The sequence below is a fragment of the Medicago truncatula genome, chromosome 3 (genome assembly GCF_003473485.1).
Source record: "Medicago truncatula cultivar Jemalong A17 chromosome 3, MtrunA17r5.0-ANR, whole genome shotgun sequence".
NCBI lineage: Eukaryota > Viridiplantae > Streptophyta > Magnoliopsida > Fabales > Fabaceae > Medicago > Medicago truncatula.
The window spans coordinates 49,655,097-49,680,744 of NC_053044.1; the positions used below are offsets into that span (position 1 = coordinate 49,655,097).

At 32.0% G+C, this 25,648-nt stretch overlaps 1 protein-coding gene across 1 annotated transcript; it reads right to left on the bottom strand.

Annotated features, from left to right (window-relative positions):
- Positions 1-8,678: 8,678 nt before the first annotated feature.
- Positions 8,679-15,640, bottom strand: LOC11429833 (ubiquitin carboxyl-terminal hydrolase 16). Its single transcript, XM_003602881.4, has 11 exons — positions 14,894-15,640; positions 13,085-14,483; positions 12,923-13,011; positions 12,595-12,680; positions 12,308-12,470; positions 12,094-12,214; positions 11,733-11,890; positions 10,472-10,556; positions 10,169-10,381; positions 9,778-9,839; positions 8,679-9,490 (listed from the first exon to the last, which is right to left on the bottom strand). Exons 1-11 carry the CDS (start codon positions 15,178-15,180, stop codon positions 8,803-8,805), a joined length of 3,351 nt encoding a protein of 1,116 aa, XP_003602929.1. The 5' UTR covers positions 15,181-15,640; the 3' UTR covers positions 8,679-8,802.
- Between the last annotated feature and the right edge of the window lie 10,008 nt (positions 15,641-25,648).

Below are 25,648 nucleotides of genomic sequence, written 5' to 3' on the forward strand. Positions count from 1 at the left end.
TGTAAACTCATTTTAAAATTATTAAAAACATTTATTATTTTTCTTAAATATACATCTAATTAATACTACTAATTTATCTTGAAATTTAAAAAGTCAAATTTAATACACATTTAGATTATTGAGAATGTGTTTGGCATATTTTGGAGGTTTGGTTATCGTGATGACACTGCATTTTACAAGAGAAATGATTTTTGACAAAAAAAAAATAAAAAAATCACTCATCTCATAAGTAGAAGCTCATTAATTACTTCCTCTGCCTTTGATCATAAGATCCACTTTGATAATCCTTTAAAAATATAAGTTGTTCTTGAACCCAAAAACGTTTCAAGTGTATCAATGACTTCTTTTGAAGATCTATGTTAAACTTTTACTATAATTAAAGAACATAAATTTGTTTGTTTCTTCATTTATATCATCAAGTATTAATTGTTGAGGCATTTACCGAAAAGTAATACAAACATTCTCCTAATTATTTGTCAGAACAGTTTTATAATAAAAAGGAGAGAAAAGACATTAGGTGTCCTTAATCACAAATAAGACTATGGCTGAATTGAAGCAAGTTTTGTGAGAACAAAAATGTGTCCCTTATTCAAGGGGAGACTTTCTTTTCAAGGTAACATTAATTTTGAGTAATAATATTTAACCTATGTTTGATATTAAGGTGAATAGCATGTCATATCAGAATCACGGTAATTTAATATATTTTTTTAAAAACTACACTTTGTGCTTCTGCAAAAATATGGTGGTCACTGTCATTCTAATGTACATATTGTGATATCAATCAAACATACATTTAAACATTTTAAATTATAAATAAAAAAATTATATTTGTAAAATTATTTTATGACAACTTTTGTAACAATATATACATTATCTCTCTAATGCTTTAATTTTCATGTCCATATCTATTTTCTCTTTATAAAATTACTTTATTTCATAAATTATCAATCAAATAGTTGTTTAAATTAGACACGACCAACACTACTTCATCAACCTAATAAGTTTGTCTACAAATTGAAGTGTCCGAAGAAAGATGATAACATAAGTATAAGATGGAATGCAAACGGTGTTGCTGCTTTGAAGACCGAGAATATGCGTAGAGTGTGCAGTAGTACTAGCTAGCTAGCTATACATGTGAATGTGATATAGGCCTGCTCATTGGATGACGATAACAAAGCTGCTATCTAGCTATGTGGCTATGATCTGATATTTCTATTTTCAAAGTACGTACGTATGGTTTCTTGAATTAGATAAAGTACTTAAGAACGTGACTAGCTAGGGTTGTGATGGTGGTGCCTGCAGTATCTTTTCAGCGATGAAGAGATCTATCATCAAGAACAAATTCCACTTCTTCAAAGCTAGTCTTTCATTACTTTACTTTATACTATCTGATCACCTGATCTCTATATGTACTTTGTTTTTGTCTCTTTATCATACATCGACCCCCCCCCCCCCCCCTAATGCTGCTACTAGCTGCATCAACAACTTTATTAACGGTACAAATTGGCACCGATACGAGCATATATTATGTAGTGTTGGTGTATACATCATCACTAATGAAAACGAAAAAAATTGACATGGTTGGTAGATTTGGAATCATCCCATGATATATTATTGGTGAGCAAGTTTCAATGTTTTTTAAAGTTAGGTTGTTGCAATTTTTTGAAGTTATTTTATTAAATTGGAGACTGAATTTGGAAACCTATAAAGGCATGATTTATATGGTTGTTTTTACTTTGTTTAGTTGATGATGTAGTTGATTTATGTATGATTCAGAACCTTAATAAGGTAAGATCTCTCTAAACGGGAGATTGGTTAGTTGGTAGAGCATACACGATGACGATGAACAGACTCATCTTTAACTATTTAAGTGAGTCTCAAATATACACCATTGATTTTTTTTTCACACCGTCTACTTATGGTGTATTTAGTTTAAAAGGGAAATTGTGAAGAGAAAATTTAATAAAAGTTTGAAAAAAGATAAAGAGGCAAAAAATACAGTAGATTTAATGGATTGTTTGATATATAATAAAAAGAGAAAAGAAATAAAAAAAAAAGAGAAGTGTTGATTATATAAAAAATTTCAAAAATATACTCAAAATATAAATCTCATATCAAAGAAAAGTTGTGGCTTCTACATAATAAAACCATCATGAGAAAAGGGCATTGATGAAAATAAAAGTATTAAATTTCTATTTTCTTCATATTTGAGCGGAGAAACTAAAAAATTATGTGAGCCTTAGTCTCAGTTAATTTATTCTCTCTTCGCTATTTTTTATGCAAAACAACTTACTTACGCGCTTTCGTCTCTCCTAAATCGCTCATTCTAAACACATGCTTAAAGTCGAGCATAGTTCGGTGTGGACTTTGTCCATAGAAGATTATTAGGTTAGTTGAATTTGAAAATTCAAGAACATACTCTAAGATTGCAAGCCAACACCACTAAACAAAAGCAACTGCGTTAAGAAAAATGTTATATACATTTAGAACACATTAAAGTACAAAGTTTATGTAGTAATTTTGTCTAAAAAGTCGTGCATTTAAATATTTAAAAGTATAGATTTCTTTTTTTCAATGCAATTTTTTTTTCAGTTTAGTTCTTTAACATCTACCAATACAAGTTAACAAACCCCAATTTTAAGTAATTTTATTTAGGATGTGTTTGGATCGAGGGTTTAGCAGGAGAAGAGATGAGAGTGTTTACTTTTCTTTTTTAAATTATGAACTATATAACATGTTTTTCTAAAATAAATTAAGTGTGATTGAAGTATTATATGATCATTTAACATATTAATATGTTACTTTTTTTAGAAAAAAATATATTTAATATTGTCCGTGATTTAAAAATTAAAAGTAAATCTTTCCCTCCATTCCCCTCCTAAACCCTTCATCCAAACAAACCCTTAGCGAACATCATCCCTCCAACTAACACCCAAAAATATATTAAATATATTTGATTTTTTAAAAAGAATAATTTTTCTTTTGAATCCTTAAAGAGCACCTCAAAAACACTCGTTAACTAGACTTTAGTAATTCTATTAATAATCCTACATAATCGCATATCAACACATATTTTATTATTAAAAATGTAGAAACAGTAAAAGTAGAAGAGGTTTTAGTAAAACTTAACTTTTGTGTTTTTAACGTGTTTATATTAACTTTTGCAGTGAAAATATCACGTCTTAAGGTAAGCTAGACGTAGAAATTTTAAAACTAAAAAAACAAGCTTTGTGAAAATGAAAAAATTCACTATGATTCTTTAGAAATCACCGCTAAACCAAACAAACAATTATGAGGAATACTATGGACATTCTCTTTTCAACATTTTTTTCAACATTCACTTTTTAATTGGCTGAAATCATGGTAGGTCTCACACTTTGGAAATGAGTTCCACTTAAAGTGATAGATCACACATTGGTTTAAGCCAATTAAAAAATGAATGTTAATAAGAATATTGAAAAGAAAGTATTCCTAGTATTTCTCTAACACTTATTAATATTGGAGTACCGATTTGGTACTACGGCTTGTGGAGCCTCTCACATGGTCTTATAATGGTTTGGAATTTCTATTTTTGATGTCATATGTACATTTCACATCACATCAGATACTCATTAATTAATCACTCTATTCTTTTTTTTAATTGTTGTTTTAAAATTATTTATGCATATCAACATGTTGATATATCAAGTGTTAATAAAAGTTTCATTAACCGATCCTGTTGATATATATCAAAATGTTAGGGATTAAAATTTTAATAGTGATTAAAAAGTGTGATTTATTTCTTAAAAATGGTGAGTTTTTTTTAAGGACTATAAATAAGATTTTTGATATTTAAAGGGATCATTTATTAAATTAACCATAAAATATAATACCCGTATTAGAAAAAGAAAAAAAAACGGAATTTAGATACAGAGGTCTTAATCATATTTCAATTAGAATAAAGTACCAAAAGTACATTTTATCATCAAATATTAAAAAAAAAAAAAAAAAAGTATATTGAAATCCTTCAATTTGTCGGGATATCTTAGAATCTCCTACAAATCAAACAAAGGACACCCCTCGTTCACCATGCTCAAAACAATATATTAGAGCGTGTGGGATCTTCCAAGATCGTTGCAACCACGTTACCAAATCAAAATATTTTCAACCCTTTTTGCGGAATGACACTGCTAAACCTAATGATTCATATGCTCCACTTTTTTTGTTGATTGTGCTGCTTTTCTGTCGGCCTGTGATTTGCGAAGAATTGTTACACAAGTTTTGTCCACTTTGTGTTTGCAGCACTATGCTTTTTTTTGCATACACACACATAATATTGTGATGCTATGGATTCAAAGATTGCTATAAGTACTTTAATTAGCCGCAAAACAATATAATTCAATAAAATAGACCATATTGTCTTAATTAATTCAATATGGATTGTTTTCATGATTGTATATTTTTGAGCTAGTATAAGGTAAGTAAGTCATGATGCTGCACTTTACTAGTTGCGGCACTTGTATACTTTTTACTAGACAAAGAATAGAAAAGGGACAAAAAAGATAACTGAAAGAAGGATGAAATTCTTTTCTTATGAATTGTGGATGATAGGGATATGTATCCAATATCAAATTTTGTTCTGCTAGGCGATATATATATATATATATAGAGAGAGATAGGTGTGGCCAGCAATGTGTGTCCACATTGTCCCATAATTGCTGCACATTTACATCTTTTATATATCCATCGATCGATAGCCTCCATCTTTGGCTTTGGCCAACTTTTATTTGTGTGTTGTCGTTTTATCTTTTCTTACTAATTATAACTAGCCTAAAGTTTGTCGCCCATGCATGCATATGTACCTCAAGTTGCTTTGACAAAATGTCACTGTTTTTATATAAGGGTTAATAGACATTTATCCCCTGCAATATAGGTCACTTTTGATTTTCCTCCCTATAAATTTTTTTTCTCAGATTCCGTCCTTGTAAAATTTTTTTGTTTTGAAAAACCCCTTAGGTCAGCTGACTGTGCATTTTCGCAGATGTGGCACGCTGACTGTATAATTTTTATTATTTATTTGTTGTGTACACGTGGCATTTGTGATTTTCTTTTTAAAAAAATAATTAAAAAAACGAAAAAAAATTGATAAAAATGCTGAAAAATAAAAAAAAATCTGAAAAAAAAATGATAAAATACCGAAAAAAATAAAAAAAATCAATATGCATCAAAATTTTCGAAAAAATTATAAAAAAAAAATCTTAATTAAGTTTCTGAAAAATTCTAAAAAATATCAAGTTCCTGAAAAAAAAAATCTTATTATAAAAATAACACTTTTTATAAAAAATTCAAATTTTTTTCAGGAACTTAATTAAGATATTTTTTTTATAATTTTTTCGAAAAATTCGATACATATTAATATTTCCAGATTTTTTATTTTTTCTTTTTATGAGATTTTTTTTATTTTTCTAGTATTTTATCAGATTTTTTTCATTATTTTTTGTTTTTATAAATTTTTCTAGAATCTTTTAAATTTTTTTCCATAATTTTTGTATTTTTTCGTTTTTTTAATTATTTTTTTTAAAAAAAAATCACAAATGCCACATGTACACAATAAAAAATATACAGTCAACGCGCCACGTCATCAGAAAATGGTGAATCAGCGTGCCACATTAGCGAAAATGCACAGTCAGCTGCCCTAGGGGGGTTTTCCAAAACAATTTTTTTTTTACAAGGACGGAATCTGTCAAAAAAAAATTACAGGGAGGAAAATCAAAAGTGACCTATATTGCAGGAGGGTAAAGGCTTATTAACCCTTTATACTCCCTCCGGTCCTATTTATAAGAGAAATTTAGGTCAACAAAAGTGAATGTATTTGGACTGAATTTTTAAATAGATACATCAACTTTTGTTGACCTAAAATTCTCTTATAAATAGGACCGGAGGGAGTATAACTACTGTGATTTAAGTTTTTTCACATATATTACAAAAAATAATAGTAAATGAATAATAAATCGGCCCATCAATTTTAAAATATTTTTAATTAGCCATATTGGAGGTTTAAAGAAGTAGTTAGCCATTACTTCCTATGCTCTAAAATAAGTATTTTTGTAAGCAATCGAGAAAAAGTATTTTCTAATTAGTAAAAGAATTGTTTCGAAATAAGTGTGTTTTAGTTTTTTTCATGTAACATTGATTAATTCTAAGTTTATTTTTAACTTGTGTCATAAGTTACAAGTTAAAGAACTAAAACAAGGAATAAAAAATAAATTTATATTGAAAATATAAATGTTTAAAGTTTTAACTTCTTAACTTGTATCTGTATCATAAAAGCAAAAGTTAATATTTCTCATAAATTAATGATACATGTGTGCATCACTTTTGATAATTATATTTCACTATTTATTTATGAAAAGGGAAGTGTTATATAGCATGACACTTAAACCACACAAGATTTGACGACATGCGTATTAATGGGATGACAAAAAAAATGGAAGATATATTAAGTTAAAAAAAGAAAAACATGTTGATGAGGTGATCTAACGGCTTTAAATAATCGTATGAGTGTCATGCTTGCTGGCCATCGTGTCAAGAAGAATTTTCCTTCAATCGTCAATGTTTAATGATATGGTGGATTTGTAAAATTGTTACTTTCACCACTTACTGTTTTTCTTAATTTGTAAGAAACAATCTTTCTTAATTTGTTAGAAACAATTTTAAACGACATTGATTGAGATTTAAACCTTAAATCTTATATATATATTATGCATTGTTCTTAACAATTCAGTTCAATTTACGAGGACAAACGATATTGTTTGGTTTGAATTTTTCACAAGAACAGTGCCGATAGTTAAAATATAAGCAGTTAAGTTCATTGAATCCGAATTGATTGACTTGTGGCATAAATAAAGTGGGGACATTGCGGTGCGGAGACCTTATCTCTCCATGACAGGACAGGATAATGCAAATAGACAACTAGTCAAGGATGGTGTGGATTAGTTATGGAGGATACACATACACTTTTTCTTTTAAGTAAATTCTTAGTTTTTCTTTTACAGAAAGCAAATTCTTAGTTTCAAAAAAAGTTGAGACTTTTTCTTTATATATATATATATATATAATTATCGTTCTTTTTATATATTAAGAATTAATTACACGTGAATTTCTAGACAATCATGTTTATTTGTTCTTAACCATTGTATTTTGGATGGGATAGGGTCATGACAAACCAAAATTTACTAACTACTTAGTTAAATAACTTCCAAACAATGGTTTTCTCCTCTGAGCTGCACGAGTTTCAAATTAGATAAAACCTATGTATATTCCTTTTAAGTGTTTATAACCAAGATAAAATTATTTTTTAAGAATTATACGAAAAACTCATAGTGAAATGCATCTAAAAGTCATTGTTTGGCAGGGCTCACTTAAAATATAAATGTAAAATGCATTTTAAAACAAAAAGTAATCAGAACTTTAGGGAACGACTTTCCCTATCATCTCCCACAATTAATTTTATTTTAACAAAACTTCCAAAAAACTTATAAAACCACATCTTTTTGAAATTGTGTTTCCAAACATATTACTATGTTTAAAAGTGTACTATTAGACAGCACCGAAATTCACGTTTTTTTTAGAGGAATTCGCATTCTCTTGTGTGAACGTACTGGTACATCTGAAAATGATTTAAGGAGTGTGGGAAATTCCACTGTTTTAAAACCCAAACTGACCCGGCCGGTCGGACTGGTCAGACCGGGAACCAGAGGGTGCAGCAGTTTGGGTAGGCTACTAGACCGGATATGCAATTAGCCTGCTGAAACCCGGCTGGGTCAATGGATGGACCGATGAACCAGTTTAACCCACCCGACCCGAAACGTTTTTTTTTTTTTTTTTTTTTTTTAAATGAAAAGGCAAAGGCATAAATAAAACACCTAGTAAACACATACTCCCAACCCAAATGCTATTTCAACTGCCGTTCTACTCTCCCATCTCAACCACCGTCGCATCCTCTCTCCCTCTATCATCTTCTTCTTCAAAGCTCAAGTCATTTCCTTTGTCATCTTGTACTATGTTTTAACTTTTAATGTATGATTTCATTTGAATTTGGATTGGAATTAGCTTAAAATTGAATTGTGCTGCAGTTAAAAAATTAACTTGCAAACTTGCAGCTGTGAATATAATTTTTTTAATGTACTAACTTTAAATATAAAAAAAAAATGACAGGATTTTTTTTTATCAAAATTTCATTCATGATGTAATTTTTTATCTTAAATATTTATATAGACCGGATCAATAGTCATGCGATCCGACCAGTGACCCACTGATTCGATCAGTGATCCAGTGCCTTGACCGGGTCGATCACCGGTCCGGGTTTTAAAACATTGGAAAATTCCTCTTAATATTTATACGATGAAACCCACATACATGGAAATCATTGAATGGTCGTATAATATTTAGTTCAAATTCAAAATAACGAAAAGAGAAAAATGAGATAATCAAATAGTGTATTTAATAAAACTTTTCGCATAAGAATTCAACCCTCTTCAAGTTTTCAATATCTTTGACATGAATCGACATAAGAAAATTGAGAAAATAAATCATTAAGTCGTGTAACCATTCATAAAAGTTGATTTTATTATCAAAGAATATAGTTACGGTGATCTACAATGTATATCTACATGGCTACATCTAATCTAATGACGTTATTGATAAAATGTAGTGTAGCTCATTTTGTTGTTAAAACAATGCCACCTCCATGGGTACAATTATTATGTTTAGCATATCATCCCTTATTATTTACTGCACCTGAGCTCCCTATTGATAAAATTCTCATTCCGTTCTTTTCCTTGATTTTCTACTTGATACAACAGAGTTCTTATCATTTGAATGGTTAGATCCTAGTTTCAGAAATGAGTCAGCGTCCTTACTACTACTATTGCTGCTAATGCTACTACTATCCAACTTTCTATGCTGTAAAATTGTGTCAGAATGCAAATGAGAAATAACATCATCCCTATCTGTCTTCGCACTTGAACCGGTGGGAATCCGAAAATTAGTTGCCTCTGGAGAAACTGAATCATACTTGTCCATATCAGATAGGGGCGACTGTCTACAATTCAAGGGAGATGAGGAGGAAGATGTGTCAGAATCAGAATTCCTCCACGTGCTACTCCATCCGCGCCCTGAATCACCAAAAATATAATCGGAGAAGTCATCCATGCTAGTTGAATCACGGGTACTGTCAGTACTGCAAGAACCTTCATCGGAATTACTGCTGAAAAGGGATGAACTATCACTTGATGAGTCTTCCTCCAAAATCTTTTTCAGGTGGTGAAACCTTGAATAGAAAGACTCCAAGGTGGGTGAGCCATCAGGAGATACTGAACTACTGATGGGTTCAGCCGCACCAGAATTTGATGACGTAGATCTTGCTTTTGTAGACTTTCCATTGACCTTACTATTTGAATCTTGGGATAGTATCCTGTTTCTGATCAATTTTGGGGCCCTTGGAGAGCACCTACAAAATGATTCAACTGGTCAGAGAAGCCGACAAGTGACAATATAATGTAAAGGAACCGTGATTAAAGCCCCCCGCCAATCTTTCAAAAACTGGTGGTTCAACTAGTTAGCCTACAAACATATTTTTGGTCTGATAATTTCTTATTATGCAATCCGTTTTTTCATCTGTTTTTAATCAGTTAAATCTAATTGAGCCATAACTCAGCTCTTGACGGGTGGATCTTTGGTACTGTTTTTCAAATATTAACCACCCTCAACATGAACACAAAAAAGCAGCTATTTTACCTTGCATAAAAAAGCATATATGCTCCTTTTGTCAAGACTCTCTCTAATTCAACTGCTGTTACCTGCAAGACATACATACAGGAAATAAACCAAGGACTACAGCATTAGTATCACTAAGACAGACCAGACTAGACTAATCACTGTGAATGACCCACACCTAAATGAATTCTTTCAAAGGTGCAACTAACAGGAAAGACCCACACCTAAAAAATACGTACTTAAATTTTTATTCATATTTGTAATGCAGTTACAATAAATTTTGGTTATGCATATAGTTAAAGAACTTGCAAATGGACTACAAAGTTAATAAAACATAAACCAAGAAATACATTTGGGAACCAAAAGAATTCTGCTCTCAAGATTGCAAACAAATAGAAACAAAGGGACTTACCACACTGTCGTCAACCTTGAACCATTTATTTTGAATATTCTTCAAGTAGCACACATAGTGACCCGAAAAAGAAGCATTCATAACATCCAAATGAACAACCACTCCGTACAATCTGTAAATGGGTGTCTTATCGCTGGTCCCACTCACGAAAGGTGCCAGGTCAAGTATTTCCGGAAATTGAACAGGCTTGTTGAGCTTCCCGAATTTTCCAGACTGCGATACAAATGAGGTAAACTCTACATATACAGACTGCAAGAAATGTAGATAGTAATATCTTAACTTGTAATTTAATGTGTGAAATACCTGAAATCTCTTCAATGCAACTGTAAGAATATTGGGTGCCTCTGAAACTGTCAGCTTCTTCTTGGCCTTCTGATAAGATTTACACCTTAAAATAGAAATAGTTGATTAATAATATGAACGTAATTTGAGTACTAGTAATCTAAATAATATTCAACATTTTAGAGCTCCAAAATCAAAATAACAAGCAACTAGCCAGAGCCAAATAATTACACACACCAGAGAGAGAGAGAGATAGAGAGAAGAAACAATAACATGTATTTCTTTTGTATAATTGATTTTACAGATTGTTAAGCAGCTCAATCATCAATGGCAGCAAGGCATAGTTCTACTTTTTGTAGGTGTAGATTTGTGAAACTAGCATCATTTGATGCTTCTGTGAAGTAAGAACAACCAAGATAAAATAATATAAAGAGAATAATGCATGAATCGGTGACTTGGAAAGAGAAAAATGTTATTCAATATCATAGCCATTAAGTTTCAACAACCAGTTTAACTGAACATCACTAAAAATTGTTCCCTCTTGATGAAACATGTCTTAAGAAAAATGATCCATACAGGCTCAACAAAGGGCGGGTGGGGGACTCTTCTGCATAACAGGTTCAATGAAATCAAACCTCCAGGGTGTACATTTAGGAACCCTAGTCATAAACATTTCCTCAGGTTCAATTCAAAATCATGCCAGCAAAATCCACTTATCCTCTACACCAACAATTCAATGTGATCAAACATAAAGAACTGTTGTTAGAATTTACTAGTTCATTCTCTGGCATCCCTGATTACCTTTTACTTAATCTACCCTAAAAAACCAATCAGTCACCCAACTCTTCCTATGGAGATACCGTTCATTCACAGCCATGCAGCGAAAGCAGCAATGTTTTTTTGGAAGTGGTAACCGTATATTTATAAGGATGAAATCCTATAGTAAGACACTGACAGACCTTTATTCTGGGTAAATTCTAGACGGAATGGTGGGCTGCAATTCTGTGAAAGAAGGAAATGGGAGAGACAAGGGGAACATTACCTACAGCTCAGAAATGGATAAAAGAAGAAACAGTTGGATAAAAATGTGTGAATAGGTTGGCATACTCTGAGCGGAGGACTTTTTTTTTACAATTTATGGTCTTGGTTTGTTTATGTTTTTGACAGATCACGTAAATCTACCTTGGAACTAACTAGTCTCCATATTTAATTTAAGAAATCTGAGTTCCGATCATATGTTAAGATTGAAAACATTAAAGAGGCCTCCCAAACATCAACCAACCTGACACAGTGGTACTTGTTTTCTCCATCCAAAGTCTCAGTGCTTGTAAACCTTCGAAGGGCCTCCGCAAGTGTTGATATCTCCCCTTCTATCTCAACAGTTAGATCCATCATCCTTTCCTGACGCTCGGACTTCCCACCACATTTCATGCATTTTATCTGCCAAATGAGTTAAAATATTGTATCCATCATCCTCTCCTTGTTATTTCTAATCAACAGATGTTATAATGTATTAACTAAAATGATATTTGAATTATCTATTTCAAAAACAAGCCAACATTGTATTGCACTGTGACTGGGGAATAAATAAAATCATAGCAGATAGTTGTTTATTAATTTACCAGATAGAAATATAAAATTACCTTCGATCGAAGGTATCCTCCAAATGTTTGACCCATTAAAGTAGTGTCCTCTTCCGATGAACCTGATGCATTAATCCCAGCTTCCATAAGGCATACAGATTGCATTGTGTCAATAGCATGCCTGCCAGCCACGTATGTCATGTGATTAGCTTAAAATGAGTTATAAAACAATAGTTTGATGTATTACGCAGCTAAAAATTGTATAATAGAATACCTTAGAAATTCATGAGCGTCTTCTTCTTTGCCATTTCCGAGCTGACTCCCAATACTCTGTAGTTGAGAAAGTATGCCTGTTGGAGATAGTGGAGATTTTGTATCCTTTGACTTGAAAATCAATCTTTCAAATTCACAGATGAAACACCATGTTTTATTTGAACCTGAAATTTACAGAAGAGATATTTACCAAAGGGAAACAGTTACAAGTTACAAGTTACAACAGATAGTATTCAAGAAACATGGCATATGTGATTCCATGAGAGAAGAAACACCCATTACACATACATGATTTAGAGTGCAGTCCTTGAACCAAATAAGCAGATAAGGGTGGTGTAAAAGCTAGGCACTGAAGTACAGCATTAGCATAACAACTGCAAAATAAAATTGACAACTTAGAAAAGCTCAAAAATAAACACGAAACAGTAAAGAGCAACTGATTCCAGAAGAAAATAAAAAACTTAACCATTTCCATTAATCATTTAATATCAGGGTAAAAAATAACTTACACAAACAAAGATTGTTTTATACAATTCATTATAGAGTAAACCTATAAATACACAAACAAGTATGCTCCAATTATCCCCCAACATGTTTAGTGTTAATTTCAAATTACCTGTTTCCAATATTTATAAGACCGAATGGGCGCAACTCCACCTTGTTGGAGTTATAAAGCTTGACAAATGTTTCATATGGAAAAAAACCCTGCAGCAGTTGTAAGTGTAAGATAACAGTCCCTGATGGTCAAATTTAGCACAAAGAAATGTTCTAGAAGAACCTTGTCATTGTATTTTCCAGCAATATCACTCCTGGCTGCTGAAGGAACGTGCTTTGACAAATTTGATCCTCTAAACTGATCAACAACTTTTAAAACAGATGTTTTCAAGCCACTCTTAGAATTTGCAGAATAGCTAGCAGCATGAGAAGAAGTGACAGTCCCATATTCATTCTTCCTATGTTTTGTACCGGGATGTGAATTTACTTCAATTGTAGAAACTAATTTAGAATCAGCAAGCCCACGTGTCTGGCATCTAATATCGGTAGACTTCAAGGTGCAGCCATGGTTGTCCATAACATGATTTGATGCCACAGAGCTAGATGATTGAAAGTTATGTATGCTCATAGCATCTGCAGAACCTGGATCTTTGCCAATACTAGAGGTTTGGGAGGAAAAAGAATATAGAGGCGGCTCAGACCTGTCTTTAGATTCTAATTGATCATGTTCAGAACCACCGGGAGTAGTGCTCATAATATTGGCATCTTTGCCGTTGATGAATGAGAGGTTCCTTGCCTTTGAAGAATGAATTACATTTTCAGATGATGCTGGTCCTGGATGTGGCATATTCTTCCCAACAGGGTTTGGAAGAGTGTCATCATTCGAAGATTCTTTAGCCTTGGTATCTTGTATATGCAAAGGAGGTGTGGTACTGAATTGAAAGCGAAATGACAATCCAGAGTCGGTCTTTTCACCAGCTGATTCATCAGAATGGGATGGATAAGTGTCATCTTTAATCCCTCTCGAGTCAAGAGCTTTATCCCAGAATCCAGAAGGCTCAATTTTCGCCCCCTTCCCTATGCTCGAGCCTAAGGCACCATTTGATCCAACCTTCCTCTCTTCATTACTAGAACCAGGAGCGACATGATTTAACTTATGAACTGTAGAAGAACCATCAACTGAATCAAGCAAACTAGCAAACTTTGGTGAAGAAGACATTGCTGCATCCACCTTGCTATCAATTGTGGTTTTATCAGTAAGGTCAAGGGTGTGAGCAACAGAAACATGTCCCTCTGATATGTCATGCTCATTTGAGATGATACTCTCACAGACAGACGAATCATCAGATGAATCACCAGAACTTGTGGAAGCCGAAAATCCAGAAAATGAGTTACTGGAAAATTCAGAATTAGAATCTGCTAAATTTTCCTCTGCAAGGAACCCAGCACGAATATTATCATCCTTTCCAAATGAAACCTCAGGAGAAAAGCCGGTATCTTCATAGGGTATTTTACACTCTGCACCTCTGTTTTCAGATTTCTCCTCATGGTTACCAGAGTAATCATGCTCCAATTCCCTCTTTCCAATATCACTAACGCCATTGCTCCGATGAGTTTTGCTAGGAGGACGACAATCAAATTTATGACCCTGATGCCAATGAACTGTTTGGCAACCGGTAGAGCTGAAAAAACATGAAACTGATCAAATAAGTGACATACATACTATTTCTACAAAAGTGCTCAATCAGAAATATGTTAAGAAAAAACAATGCATTCACAACCCAGCCCATTAATACAGAACATCACAATCCTCTCAATCATTCAACATAGTCTGTAAAAGGGATCACAAAACTCATCTCCAAAACTTCAGACGCAAAACTATCCGAAACATTTTTCCCTCTCCTAATCATAAACATATCAACCACAAAATCATCATAATTAATATTCCTAACAATAAATAAGAAAATTGCTGCACAAAATCATCATAATGGAACCCAAAAAAAAAAAAAAAAACAGAATCCATGCCACACCAAAAAAATAGGTTGAAAAGTTCAGCGCAGTTTAACAAATTCAATCGATTAGAACAACGCACCAGTATCGAACAGATTTGCACTTAGCGCAGCGCGCAGTGGCAGGAAAATAGCAGAGAGCACATTGATAATTGTTAGTGGCGGAAACCACCGCACCGGAGGAATACAACGTCTCTCTCTCAACCCTGGCAGTTTCCTCAGCAGCCAAAATCAAGAGCCTCTTGATCTCTTCATTTCTAGCCACCGCAATTTGCCATTTCCGACGAATTACAAATCCGATCACCGGAACCACCACACAAACCACCACAAGGACCAGGCTCCTAAACCCTAGATCCCCGGTGACACGCATTTATCTTACACCTTTATACATCCAGCTAAATAACCTAAATCGCTACATCACCACCGCACACGGTAGTAATCGTCGTCGTCGGAGCCTCACCGGCGAAGCAACCTGGAAAATCATAAACGTAATAATCCTTTCCTTGATTGCACGGTTACGATTATGCGGAATCACGTAACGGTTAGATTAACAAGAAAAATCGATTCTGTTAAGCTAGAATTGTAATTTGTTGTTGTTTGAGCTTGCAAGTTAACTGAAGATGCCACTGAAAATTGAAAGAAAAAAAAAAAAAAGATTATGCAGAACGCGATTCTCGTTGTGGTTAGATTCTGTGTTGAGAGAGAGAGAGAGAGAGAATAGCGCGGTAAATGTAAATAAAAGAGGGTACGATTAATTAGTGTAATTAATTACTCGGAGATTGATTAGTATTATCGAGGGAAAGGAATTTGGTGGTTGGAAAGAGTGAAATGTTAATTCCTTCTTCCTCCTTGTAAGAAAGATTCGGTCGGTTCGCACGAATATCAAAACCGGTTCGGTTCGATTCCGGTTGAGTGAAAAAGCTGAGAGAAGGCACGTGAAAGTGGGGCCTCGTTTAGAGCGTCGCCAATACGGAAATATTCGGATGGTTTCTAATTAGGGAATCAGACGGTGGAGGTGGGGCCTGCTGCTTACTGATCGTACAGTGTCTTCACTCTCTTTTCTCTGTTTTGGTGTAAATTGTCTAATGTGTGTGGATTGAGATTTGACAGATTCTATGGAATGGAATTAATGAGTTAACCATTTTACAAGTTTAGTTGTAAATTGTCTGCTTAGGTGTGGGTTGGTATGGTACTAGATCATAAGCAAACAAGGCTTTTGATTATGAGAAAAGGATTCTTGACTTTATTCGTAAGAAATTTTCTACTGTACCATGATAATGATAATCATGATGACTTAACTTTTTATAGCTTTTTCAAGTGAAATAGTATAATCTTATGATCATATATATCATTGTAGAGTTGCGACACCGTTGGTATATTATATTAAGTGTGATTATAAGTTTCTTATTTTAATGTTGAAGTGAATGTTTAATAACATCTAAATGAGAAATTGAGATATCCTTAAAAAAAAATGAGAAATTGATATATGATGTCTAATTATTTCGTTATCATTTAAGATGATCCAACAATAGAATTAGAATTGATGCTTTCAATCTAGAGACGGATTCATGAATTTAGTGTAGGTAGGACTGAATTGAAAGTATAGTTTAGTGAAGGAAAAACTATACCACTTTGCAATGAGAATCTATGAACTTTAATTTTAGTTAAGGTTTACGATTATTCTATAAATTGTAAAAAAAACACTCTACTTTATTTTTCAGTCTTAAAGATTTTAATTAACGATTAGTAATTAAACCTAAAAACTTAGGTATGTACGAACCAATATATTGAGTAAAAAAGCCAATATAAAATGTCATATAAAGTTCACAAAAATAAATATTGAGACCGAAAAATATTATAGCATACTAATATTAGTATAGTTCTTTTTTTTTTTTTTTTTATAAAATAAAAAAGGTTGGGCGGTTGTGGCATCTATTGATCCCCATTTTAATTTCATCCCTGATTCACTCGACTCATTAGTCTCCGCGACAAAAATAGTCAGGTGACATGTTCTCTTGATCATGAGTAGAGCTGTCGAAATGGGCCGGGCCGTAAGGGCCGGCCCGAAAAGCCCGAATAAAATGTAGGGCTTGGGCCGAATAATTGGAGCCCGAAATTGAAGAGGGCTTTTTAGCCGGGCCCGTAAAAGCCCTTGGCCCGTTAGGGCTAGCCCGTCCGAGCTCCGGGCTGCCCGGAAGCCCGCAAAAAATACAACTGTTTTTTTTTTTTTGTGGTCTGTGTGTGTGAGAGACTGATACGGGCCCGGGCTGGCCCGTTAGCCCGACATATTTATGTATGTTCCGTACTTAAAAGAATGGAAAAGGGAAGAAAAACATACGGGCCAGGGCCGGCCCGTTAGCCCGGGAGCCCGTATAGGGCCGGGCTCGGGCTCATTTTTTGCAGCCCATATTCAAACCGGGCTTTTTAGCCCGGCCCTTAAAAGCCCTTGGCCCGGCCGGACCGCCCGTTTTGACAGCTCTAATCATGAGTGTCAACGGTGGTGCAAGTATTGTGAAGGAAAATTATTTTCTTTTGAGAAAAGCATACTAAAATGAATGAATTGATTCACACTTAAAGATAGTTGCTCCGTTTATATCAAATTTAAAATAAAAACTTTAATTTAATGAAAAAGTTAATGTAGAAAGTAATGACACTCGTTCACACACTACCTTCAAATTTTTGAGTAACGTATGTTGTCAAATCCACTTATATGATCATTCTAAGTCTACTACGAGGATCTTTGAACTCCCATCAAAGCCAAGGTCTACTCTTTAAAATTACTCTGATTTTATCGCATGCATGTAGGTCATCGTGTTATTTTATTTTTTTACAAATGGTCACCGTGGTTGTTGTTTGTCCAACATTAGAATTGTATTTATTTCACGTAGACTAGTCTTTGATTTTGCGGTCAAGAAACTTTTGATTTGTTTTACTAATTTATTTTCCTTTCTTGTGATTGTTGGCATTTCAAGTCATATTCAAACTTGTAAAAGACTACCCATCATCAAAGTCCAATACGAGAAAAAAACAAACAAACATATCACATGCATGTTTGAATTGACTAAATTACGACTATTTTATTGAAATTTCAAAATACTATAGTTTATTCTTCAAAATTACACCCTGATTGTAATTTTACCCACTCATCGTCTTTCAAATACACACTCAAATGTATTACTAACAGTAATATGCACGATGCACACTTTACATTTGTTAGAGGTGAATATGTAACTCTTTTTTTCTATTTTTGTGAAATTATATATATATATATATATATATTTATGTGTGTGTCTTTTCTCCCTCTCACCTGAAATATTTAGTACTCCATCCGGTCCTTATTATAAGAAAAAATTGATTTTTTATATTCATAGAATAATTAATGTATCTTATTGTAAATATATACTAGATACATAGTTTTCTAGTGATAGAAACTATAACTTCTCTCTAAACTTTCTTTCTCTTTTATTTATTGAGGAAGGGGTGGTTTTAGGTCATTTTTAACATAAAATTACTCCTTTACATCTTTTTTCCTCTTTTTTTAAATATAAATAAGCGGTTTTCACATATATTATCAAGTTTATGATTTTGTGTTTATGTGATTTCGTCATCTAATTGCGACGTTGTGTTGTTAGTCATCTTGTGTGATGTTTGATTTCGCGGTGTTCGTTTAGTTCCTATTGAAATATCAACATCAGTCAATTACAAAACAAAATCAATGATATGCGTTGCAGATCCGAAAGCATTGGTATTTCAGTGATTTAGATTTTATCATATTATTTGTAGGCATTTTACCGTTGTATGCCATTAATTTGGGTGCTGCGAGTTTGTTCGCAAATTTTTCTTTTATATTTTTAGCGATATTTGTATTTGATGTGATGTTCTTTATCAATTTTAATGAATGAATATTGTTGTTTTTTTTAAAAAAAAAAAAAATCTAATTTCAGATTTCTAAAATGTGTTTATTTTTTCAAAACTCTTAAATTTTGATAAAGTGAAATAAGTGTTTTTGGGATTTATAAATCAAAATTCTTTTTTTTTTTTCCTTTTCAAAATGGAGTATAGTTTTTTTTGGGTTTAAAGTCTTCACAATGATAGATTATATAACATTTTAAAGATTAAAAAGCAATTGTGTAAAAAAAGAAGTTAATTGGAATATGCAACACAAACTTTTGTAAGAAAATAGGGATTAAAATTTGAAATAATAAAATTTAAAGGGGCCAAAACTTAAATGAAAATTTTAAAGAGACCAAAATAAAAGTTGGTACAACCAAAAACACATTTAACCCAACTTTTTTACTAGACTAGATGTATAATTTTGTTTTGAAAACTTCAATTTCTGATGGATACCTATTCACGTAAACACTACAAGGCAATGTTAAAAATAACAGAAAAAACATGGTGAAGATTAAATTGAAGTTTTTGGTAGACGGGTGTAGAAGAAACGTTTGCACATAAATACAAGGCAATGTTAGTAGACTCGCCCAATATTATTACATGCTCATTTATTTGGGCCATCATTTGTACAGAAGTAGACAATCACTGTTTTTTTATTTTTTATTTTAGATCATTGTTGTTTCCCCTTCAGTTTTTGTTTAAAAACATATATAAATTATATATTTATTTTTAACGGTAGCTATATCGTTCAAGAACAAATCGATCGAAGGAAGTCAAATGGTAGTTAGCTACTGTTATGGTCAAATGTGTAATTTCTATGTGTTTTCTAGCAAAAATTAAAGTGGAAACAACAATTTTTGATTTATAAATGTACGGGACTTGGTTGCTCTATAATAATTTAAGGGTGAATTTTAGGATGAAAGTACAATTAAGTCCCTCATCGATGAATCATTGAAAATAAACCGTCAGATTTAACCAATGTTTCATATTCATCAAAAATTTACAATCTTGTGACAAAATCCAGTAAATTTTTCTTTTCTTTCCATTTGAGTTTTCACCATAGAATCTACCATATTTAAGATATCAAAAGGAAAAAACCTAGTTACAATTTCTTAGGTGTTTTTCGTATGGTTTTTAACTAAATTCACCATGATTTTCTTAAATTCATAATTTTCTCTTAGTTTGTATAACCAAAAAAGGTGTGTTTTTAGTTAAAAAAACGATACAAAAAACACCTAAAGAATTGTACCTAACTTTTGTCCATATTAAAACTATTTTTTAACAGATTAATCGCTCCATGCCATAATAAATGAATATTTTGACTCGTTCAGGTATATTAAAAAAATGTATAAATAAATGAGAGACAAAGTGATGCTTTTACTAAATTATTATTTATCATCGTTACAACGTTATCATACATGCATATTGGTGATGATTAATGATGAATGAAATACAATAAAAATAAGGGTAAATTATTGAATAATAATAATAATAAATGTTGGATTGATATTATATAAGAGACAAATAATTTAAGACAAACAAGAAGCAAAAAGAGAACACGTAATTTTTTTTTTGGGATTAAGAACACGTAATTTAAGACGGATGAAGTATTAATTAGAATGTAGAGTTCAGAAAAAACAAATAATTTATATTACCTTGAGAAGCAAAATGGTCATTCATTTTAAGACAATTTTTTACACCTTGATCACTCATTGTGGGATGGAGAGAGTATAAAACTATTACAATATTTTTTTTGTCTTAACCATCCGATTTCGAGAGGAAGAGGTCAGTTTAGTCGGTAATTGTTAACCCAAAAATCGAACCCAGGTTCTTCTAATAATTTGTCTTTTGCTAAAGCTCATTAGCCACTTATTTAAAATAAGGAGTACAATATTTAATATAGAAGTGAATGTGGTTGAAAGTTTAGTCTACATACATAACATTTCTACCGTTTCTTTTTGCTTTTATATTTCATTTAAGAAGGGGTACGATGTTTAATATATGTGTTCATGTTCAAGCTAAGTATTGTTAAGAAAAATAATCAATTCAAGATAACTCTTTCATCTGTCAAAGCAGAGACATGAATTGCTACTTGAACTAGAAAACATACTACTTGGATCAATCTAAATTGTAGCTAACCATGTGTTAATCTAAGTATATAGTTTGAATTGGTAAAATCGAATAAGTTGATCCAATTCAAACTGCACTTACTTGGATCAATCTAAATTGCAGCTAACCATGTGTTAATTTCATTTTCTTATAATATTTTGGTTTATAGGAAAAGGGGTTTTGCAATTTGAAATTCGGTTGAGTTGAGAGGTAAGTATAAGCTCTCTAAGAATTGTTCTACCTAATAATTAAACTTAGGAGGTGTATTGAATTGAGATTTTAAAAGACTGTTTTGATAGAAAAAATCTTGAAGATTTTAAAAGACTTTGTTGGATTGTATTGATTTTGTGGGATTTTAAAAGACTTTTTTTAAAAGATTTTTTACAATCAAGATTCTTTCCAAGATTTTTGAAAGACTTTTTACAATTAAGATTTTAATGGACTTTTAGTTTCTCTTAAACAATTCATGCTAGAGTAATGTATGTTATTTTATTCTTTCGATTGAATAATTTTCTGCCTAAAATTTGTTCCAAAGTAAATTGGGAACACCTATAATTTAACAATCACCTCGTAGATATGAGTGGTTAACCACATGTAGTAAGTGTCACAAGGAAGATTTCAAAATGTAGCAGACGATTACTAAGAACGTGATGATAACAACAATTAAATTTTAAAGGTCACCACATCCGCATCTATTAACATATCATTTTATTTTTTATTGTATTGGAATACACTTTTTTGATAACCCAACTATCAATTCGATTAAAATTTAAATAATACTCCATTTATTGTCTTCGTTGCCATTGATCGAGTTTATGTTTTTTTTTTCTTTCAAACTTGCAGTAATGAACATGAACATGAAAGTGCAAAAACACGATGACGAAGCATACATGCGGAAATTCAGAAATACGCAGAAACGCAAAGACAAAGAAGCAATGTGAAGACAAAATGAGTTGAAGCAAAATTGGTTAAACCCAAAGAATAAATGATGATGAAGAAGAAGAAGAAAAGAGATAAAAGAGTAATTTGTCGAAAAGAAACCATAAAATATGAGAAATAATAAATTATTTAGAGTTTTATTTTTATTTTTTTAATTTCAATAAAGTTAGTTTTTTTTTTTGAGAGATCAATAAAGTTAGTTTAGTTTAGTTATATTTAAATGAAAGATGGAATTAAGGGTATGTTTGGATAGTGGAAGGAAAGAAAGTTAGAGGAAAGAAGGTTAAAGGAAAGAAAGTAAGAAAAAAGTGAGTAGAAAGTGAGATGATTTGTTGGTTGTTTGGTTATAGTGAAAGTAAGGGAGGAAAGAAAGAAATGAATTTATTAAATGACATAAATAACCCTATGTTATTGTGTTATTTAAATAATTTTCAATAAAAATACATTTAAATAATTTTGATATAAACACTATTAAAATTGGTAAAAAAAAAATGACTATCATGAGTTTTAATTTGAGCATGCTAAGAAATGTGTGTAAGTATTGAAAATAATAAAATATATGAGAGCATGGTCCAAAATAAAAGAAAAAAAAATTGAAATATGTGTCGTAAAAATACACAAGATTTGAGGGTATTTTTGTAAATGCAATATGAATAGTGGCATCCTCCCACTTTCTCATCTCTTCAGCACATAAACAATTCTGACGTGGGACCTGCAAAAAACTTTTTTTCCTTAGCTTTGTGAAGGTGTTCCAAACGGTGGAAAGGGCATCATTCCACTCTCTTTTCATTCCACCCATCTTTCTTTCCTTGGAACCAAACACAACATAAAATATATAGTATAAGATAATTACATAGGGACCAAAATTGGAGAATCAAATATTATATGGACGACACAGACACTTTTTATTTTATGAGGACCAAAACCAGATTCATTTGATATCACATGGACTAAAATAAGGATTAACCTTTAACTTTAAAAAAAGATTAAATAAGTTTTTGATCCTTATAAATATTTCAAATTTTATTTTTAGTCTCTCTAAATTTTTTTTAATGAGTTTTAGTCTCCAAAATATTTTCCACACTACTACATAAATGACATTTCATATCGATGGAAATTGACATTTCACATCGGATCCCAGCAGATGTGACTGATGATGATGTTGTATGTCAGGAACATTTCACACCGGTATAGACCAGTTATGATAAGTCATTTTCCACATCTGATACCCAATCACAGATTTAAACTATATAACTGATGTCAAATATTTATGTTTCACAGCGGGTATAAATTTCACAGATGTGAATTCAAGAACTATTTTTATTCATGAGGATATTTCACATCAGCTAACATACAGACGGATGTGGAAAATGCTAATTAATTAATTTATCACATACTAGCATTCTGCAGTACCAAATCTTGCTTCATATAATCATTTCATTTATACTAAAAATATGCAAATTTAAATGGTTAAATTAGTCAATCTAATTTGAGCATAGTGTTTGTTGGAATAAAACAACAAACATATTCTTGTCCTCATGTAACCATAGTCTAATGTTCATATCAAATTATCCAATTCAATAACGTGTATAAACTGATCATTATACAAAATCAAATCAAATTAATTAAACAAACATCATACAACATTCTTTTCCGTATAAAATTTGAAAAATCATTAACATTTATTTTATATATAGGATTGCTTGAAGTAAGCTAGTTAGGGTCTACCTCCAAAATGAAAGCTTCCAAATTAAAATGTTTGTTGACTCAATTTCTAAGAATATCAATGAATATAATCCCACCTGATAATCCACACCAATTGTTGTAACAGGTTAAGAAAATCCCAAGAAGATAAGTGGAGACTACATGGAACTACTGCAATCTTCCAGTTTAATTATCAAAAGCCTACGAACATGCTCATGTTAATAATGCTTTCTTTCCTATTGTATGAGCTAGTAAAAAATTCCCTAACATATTACCTTTAGAAAACTATCAAATTCACGATTTATGGTCTCTGCTTTTTTTTTTTTGGTGTTCGGGGTTCGAACTCCGGACCTTGCATATATTATGCATTGTCTCTGGTGGTGTCTGGGGTTCGAACCCGGACCTTGCATATATTATGCATTGTCCCTACCAATTGAGTTAAACTCACGAGGAATATGGTCTCTGCTTTTTTGTAAATTTATGTGTATCCTTAAAAAAAATTGAATTATTTTTACACTCATATTTAGTATATTATAGCAATGCCTTTTGTAAAAGTTTAAATTATTTAAACAAAAAATAAATTAAATATGATTTTATTTTATTTTTTATTGCTTTAATATTTATATTTAATTCATATTTGTTAAAAAAAAATTCTAAATTTATGTGGTGAGATTGTTATAATATTTTAAACATTTTTAAAAAATGGGAGCCCTACATGCCTACACTTGACGGGGAGTACTCAAACCAGACGTGTCCCAAAATTAGTGAACTAGTATCCAATCAAAAAATAGATGATGGTGGTGTAATTATTTTCAAAAGAGTGGTACGTTCGTGTATATATATATTTTTGTTATGTGGTATCGGAAAAAAAGAAGCTCTCTTTTAAAATGTCTTTCAGATGAGTGTCCACCAAACACATATATTCATAAACTATATTTAAAATGTCTTTCAAATGAGGCTGGTTACACGGATTAAATTACTTTATAATGGTATATCATAAACTATAGACTTAATAGTAGTTTTAATCTCCTAACTTTCTCAAAGTTGCGATTGTGGTCTCCTATGAAAAAAAATTACAATACCACCCCCTATGTTTTGCACCTGTGGCAGTTTTGGCCCCCGATGCCAATTTTAACTCGGTATACGCTGACGTGGCACCCTAAGTGAGGTGCCACGTGTTAATTTTTTTTTTGCCTTTGGGGGGCTAAAACTGCTACAGTTGCAAAAGTTATGGGACGGTTTTGTAGTTTTTTTTAGGGGGTCAAAATCGCAACTTCGTGAAAGTTAGGGGACGAAAACTGCTATTAATCCTAAACTATATTTAGATGTAATTCATTAACTTCTAAATATTTTCTAAGAATTTCTCTTATAGTTTTCTTTAGGTATTCCTCTACATCTTTTGATTTGATCGATGATCTACTTTTCGTACTACAACATTTAGAGTCTTCTCTTTCTATATGCTGAAACCGGTTAAACTATTTTCTACAATCTTTTTTAGTATAGGTGTTACTTCAACTCTTTTTTTAATGATGTCATTCTTAATCATATCCCATCTAGCATTACGATTGATCTAACACAACATTCTCATCTCCACCACGCTTATTTGATTATCATGTTGGTTTTTAATCGTCTAACACTCCGTACCTTACATCATGAATCGCTGGTCTGACTTAAAAAACAGGCTCAAGAGTTTGAGGCTTATGTACATACGACATCGTGAAATGTGTGATGGCTCTGATGTTTTTATTGGGTATGCATGACTCTCTCTTTTGTTCAATGGGAATTAAACAGCTTTAATCCCTCCCTTAGATTCCCAATTCGTACATTATTAGTCTCTGTCTTAGTTTGTACTTTGTAGTACTAGTATAACTCCGTTTGGCTTTTTAGTTGAACACGGGTTCATGAAAATTGCAATGAAAAGGGATCGCATCCAGCACAGACTCACAGTGTGTACGCAAAAAGATCAATTTGAGGCAGTGGGGTTAGAAAACTAGTATTAATTTATAAGAATAAGAATATATAATTATTTGATGATTTGAATGTTGATTTATAGCAAGACATACAGAACTGGAAATGAGGGAGGGGGACCATTAATTATCATCATCATCACTCATATGCATGAGAATTATTTAGCCAAAAAAGTCTTATTAGAATGCCCGTGACCGACCGTATCTCGTGCAAACCCTCATGTA

Excerpts from the sequence above, each read along its gene's own strand:
- LOC11429833 (XM_003602881.4), bottom strand. The coding sequence starts at position 15,180 with ATGCGTGTCACCGGGGATCTAGGGTTTAGGAGCCTGGTCCTTGTGGTG. Across the intron at positions 12,471-12,594 it reads AGGACTGCACTCTAAATCAT|GTTCAAATAAAACATGGTGT; the intron begins GTATGTGTAATG and ends TGTAAATTTCAG. Across the intron at positions 9,840-10,168 it reads TCAAGGTTGACGACAGTGTG|GTAACAGCAGTTGAATTAGA; the intron begins GTAAGTCCCTTT and ends TATGTCTTGCAG.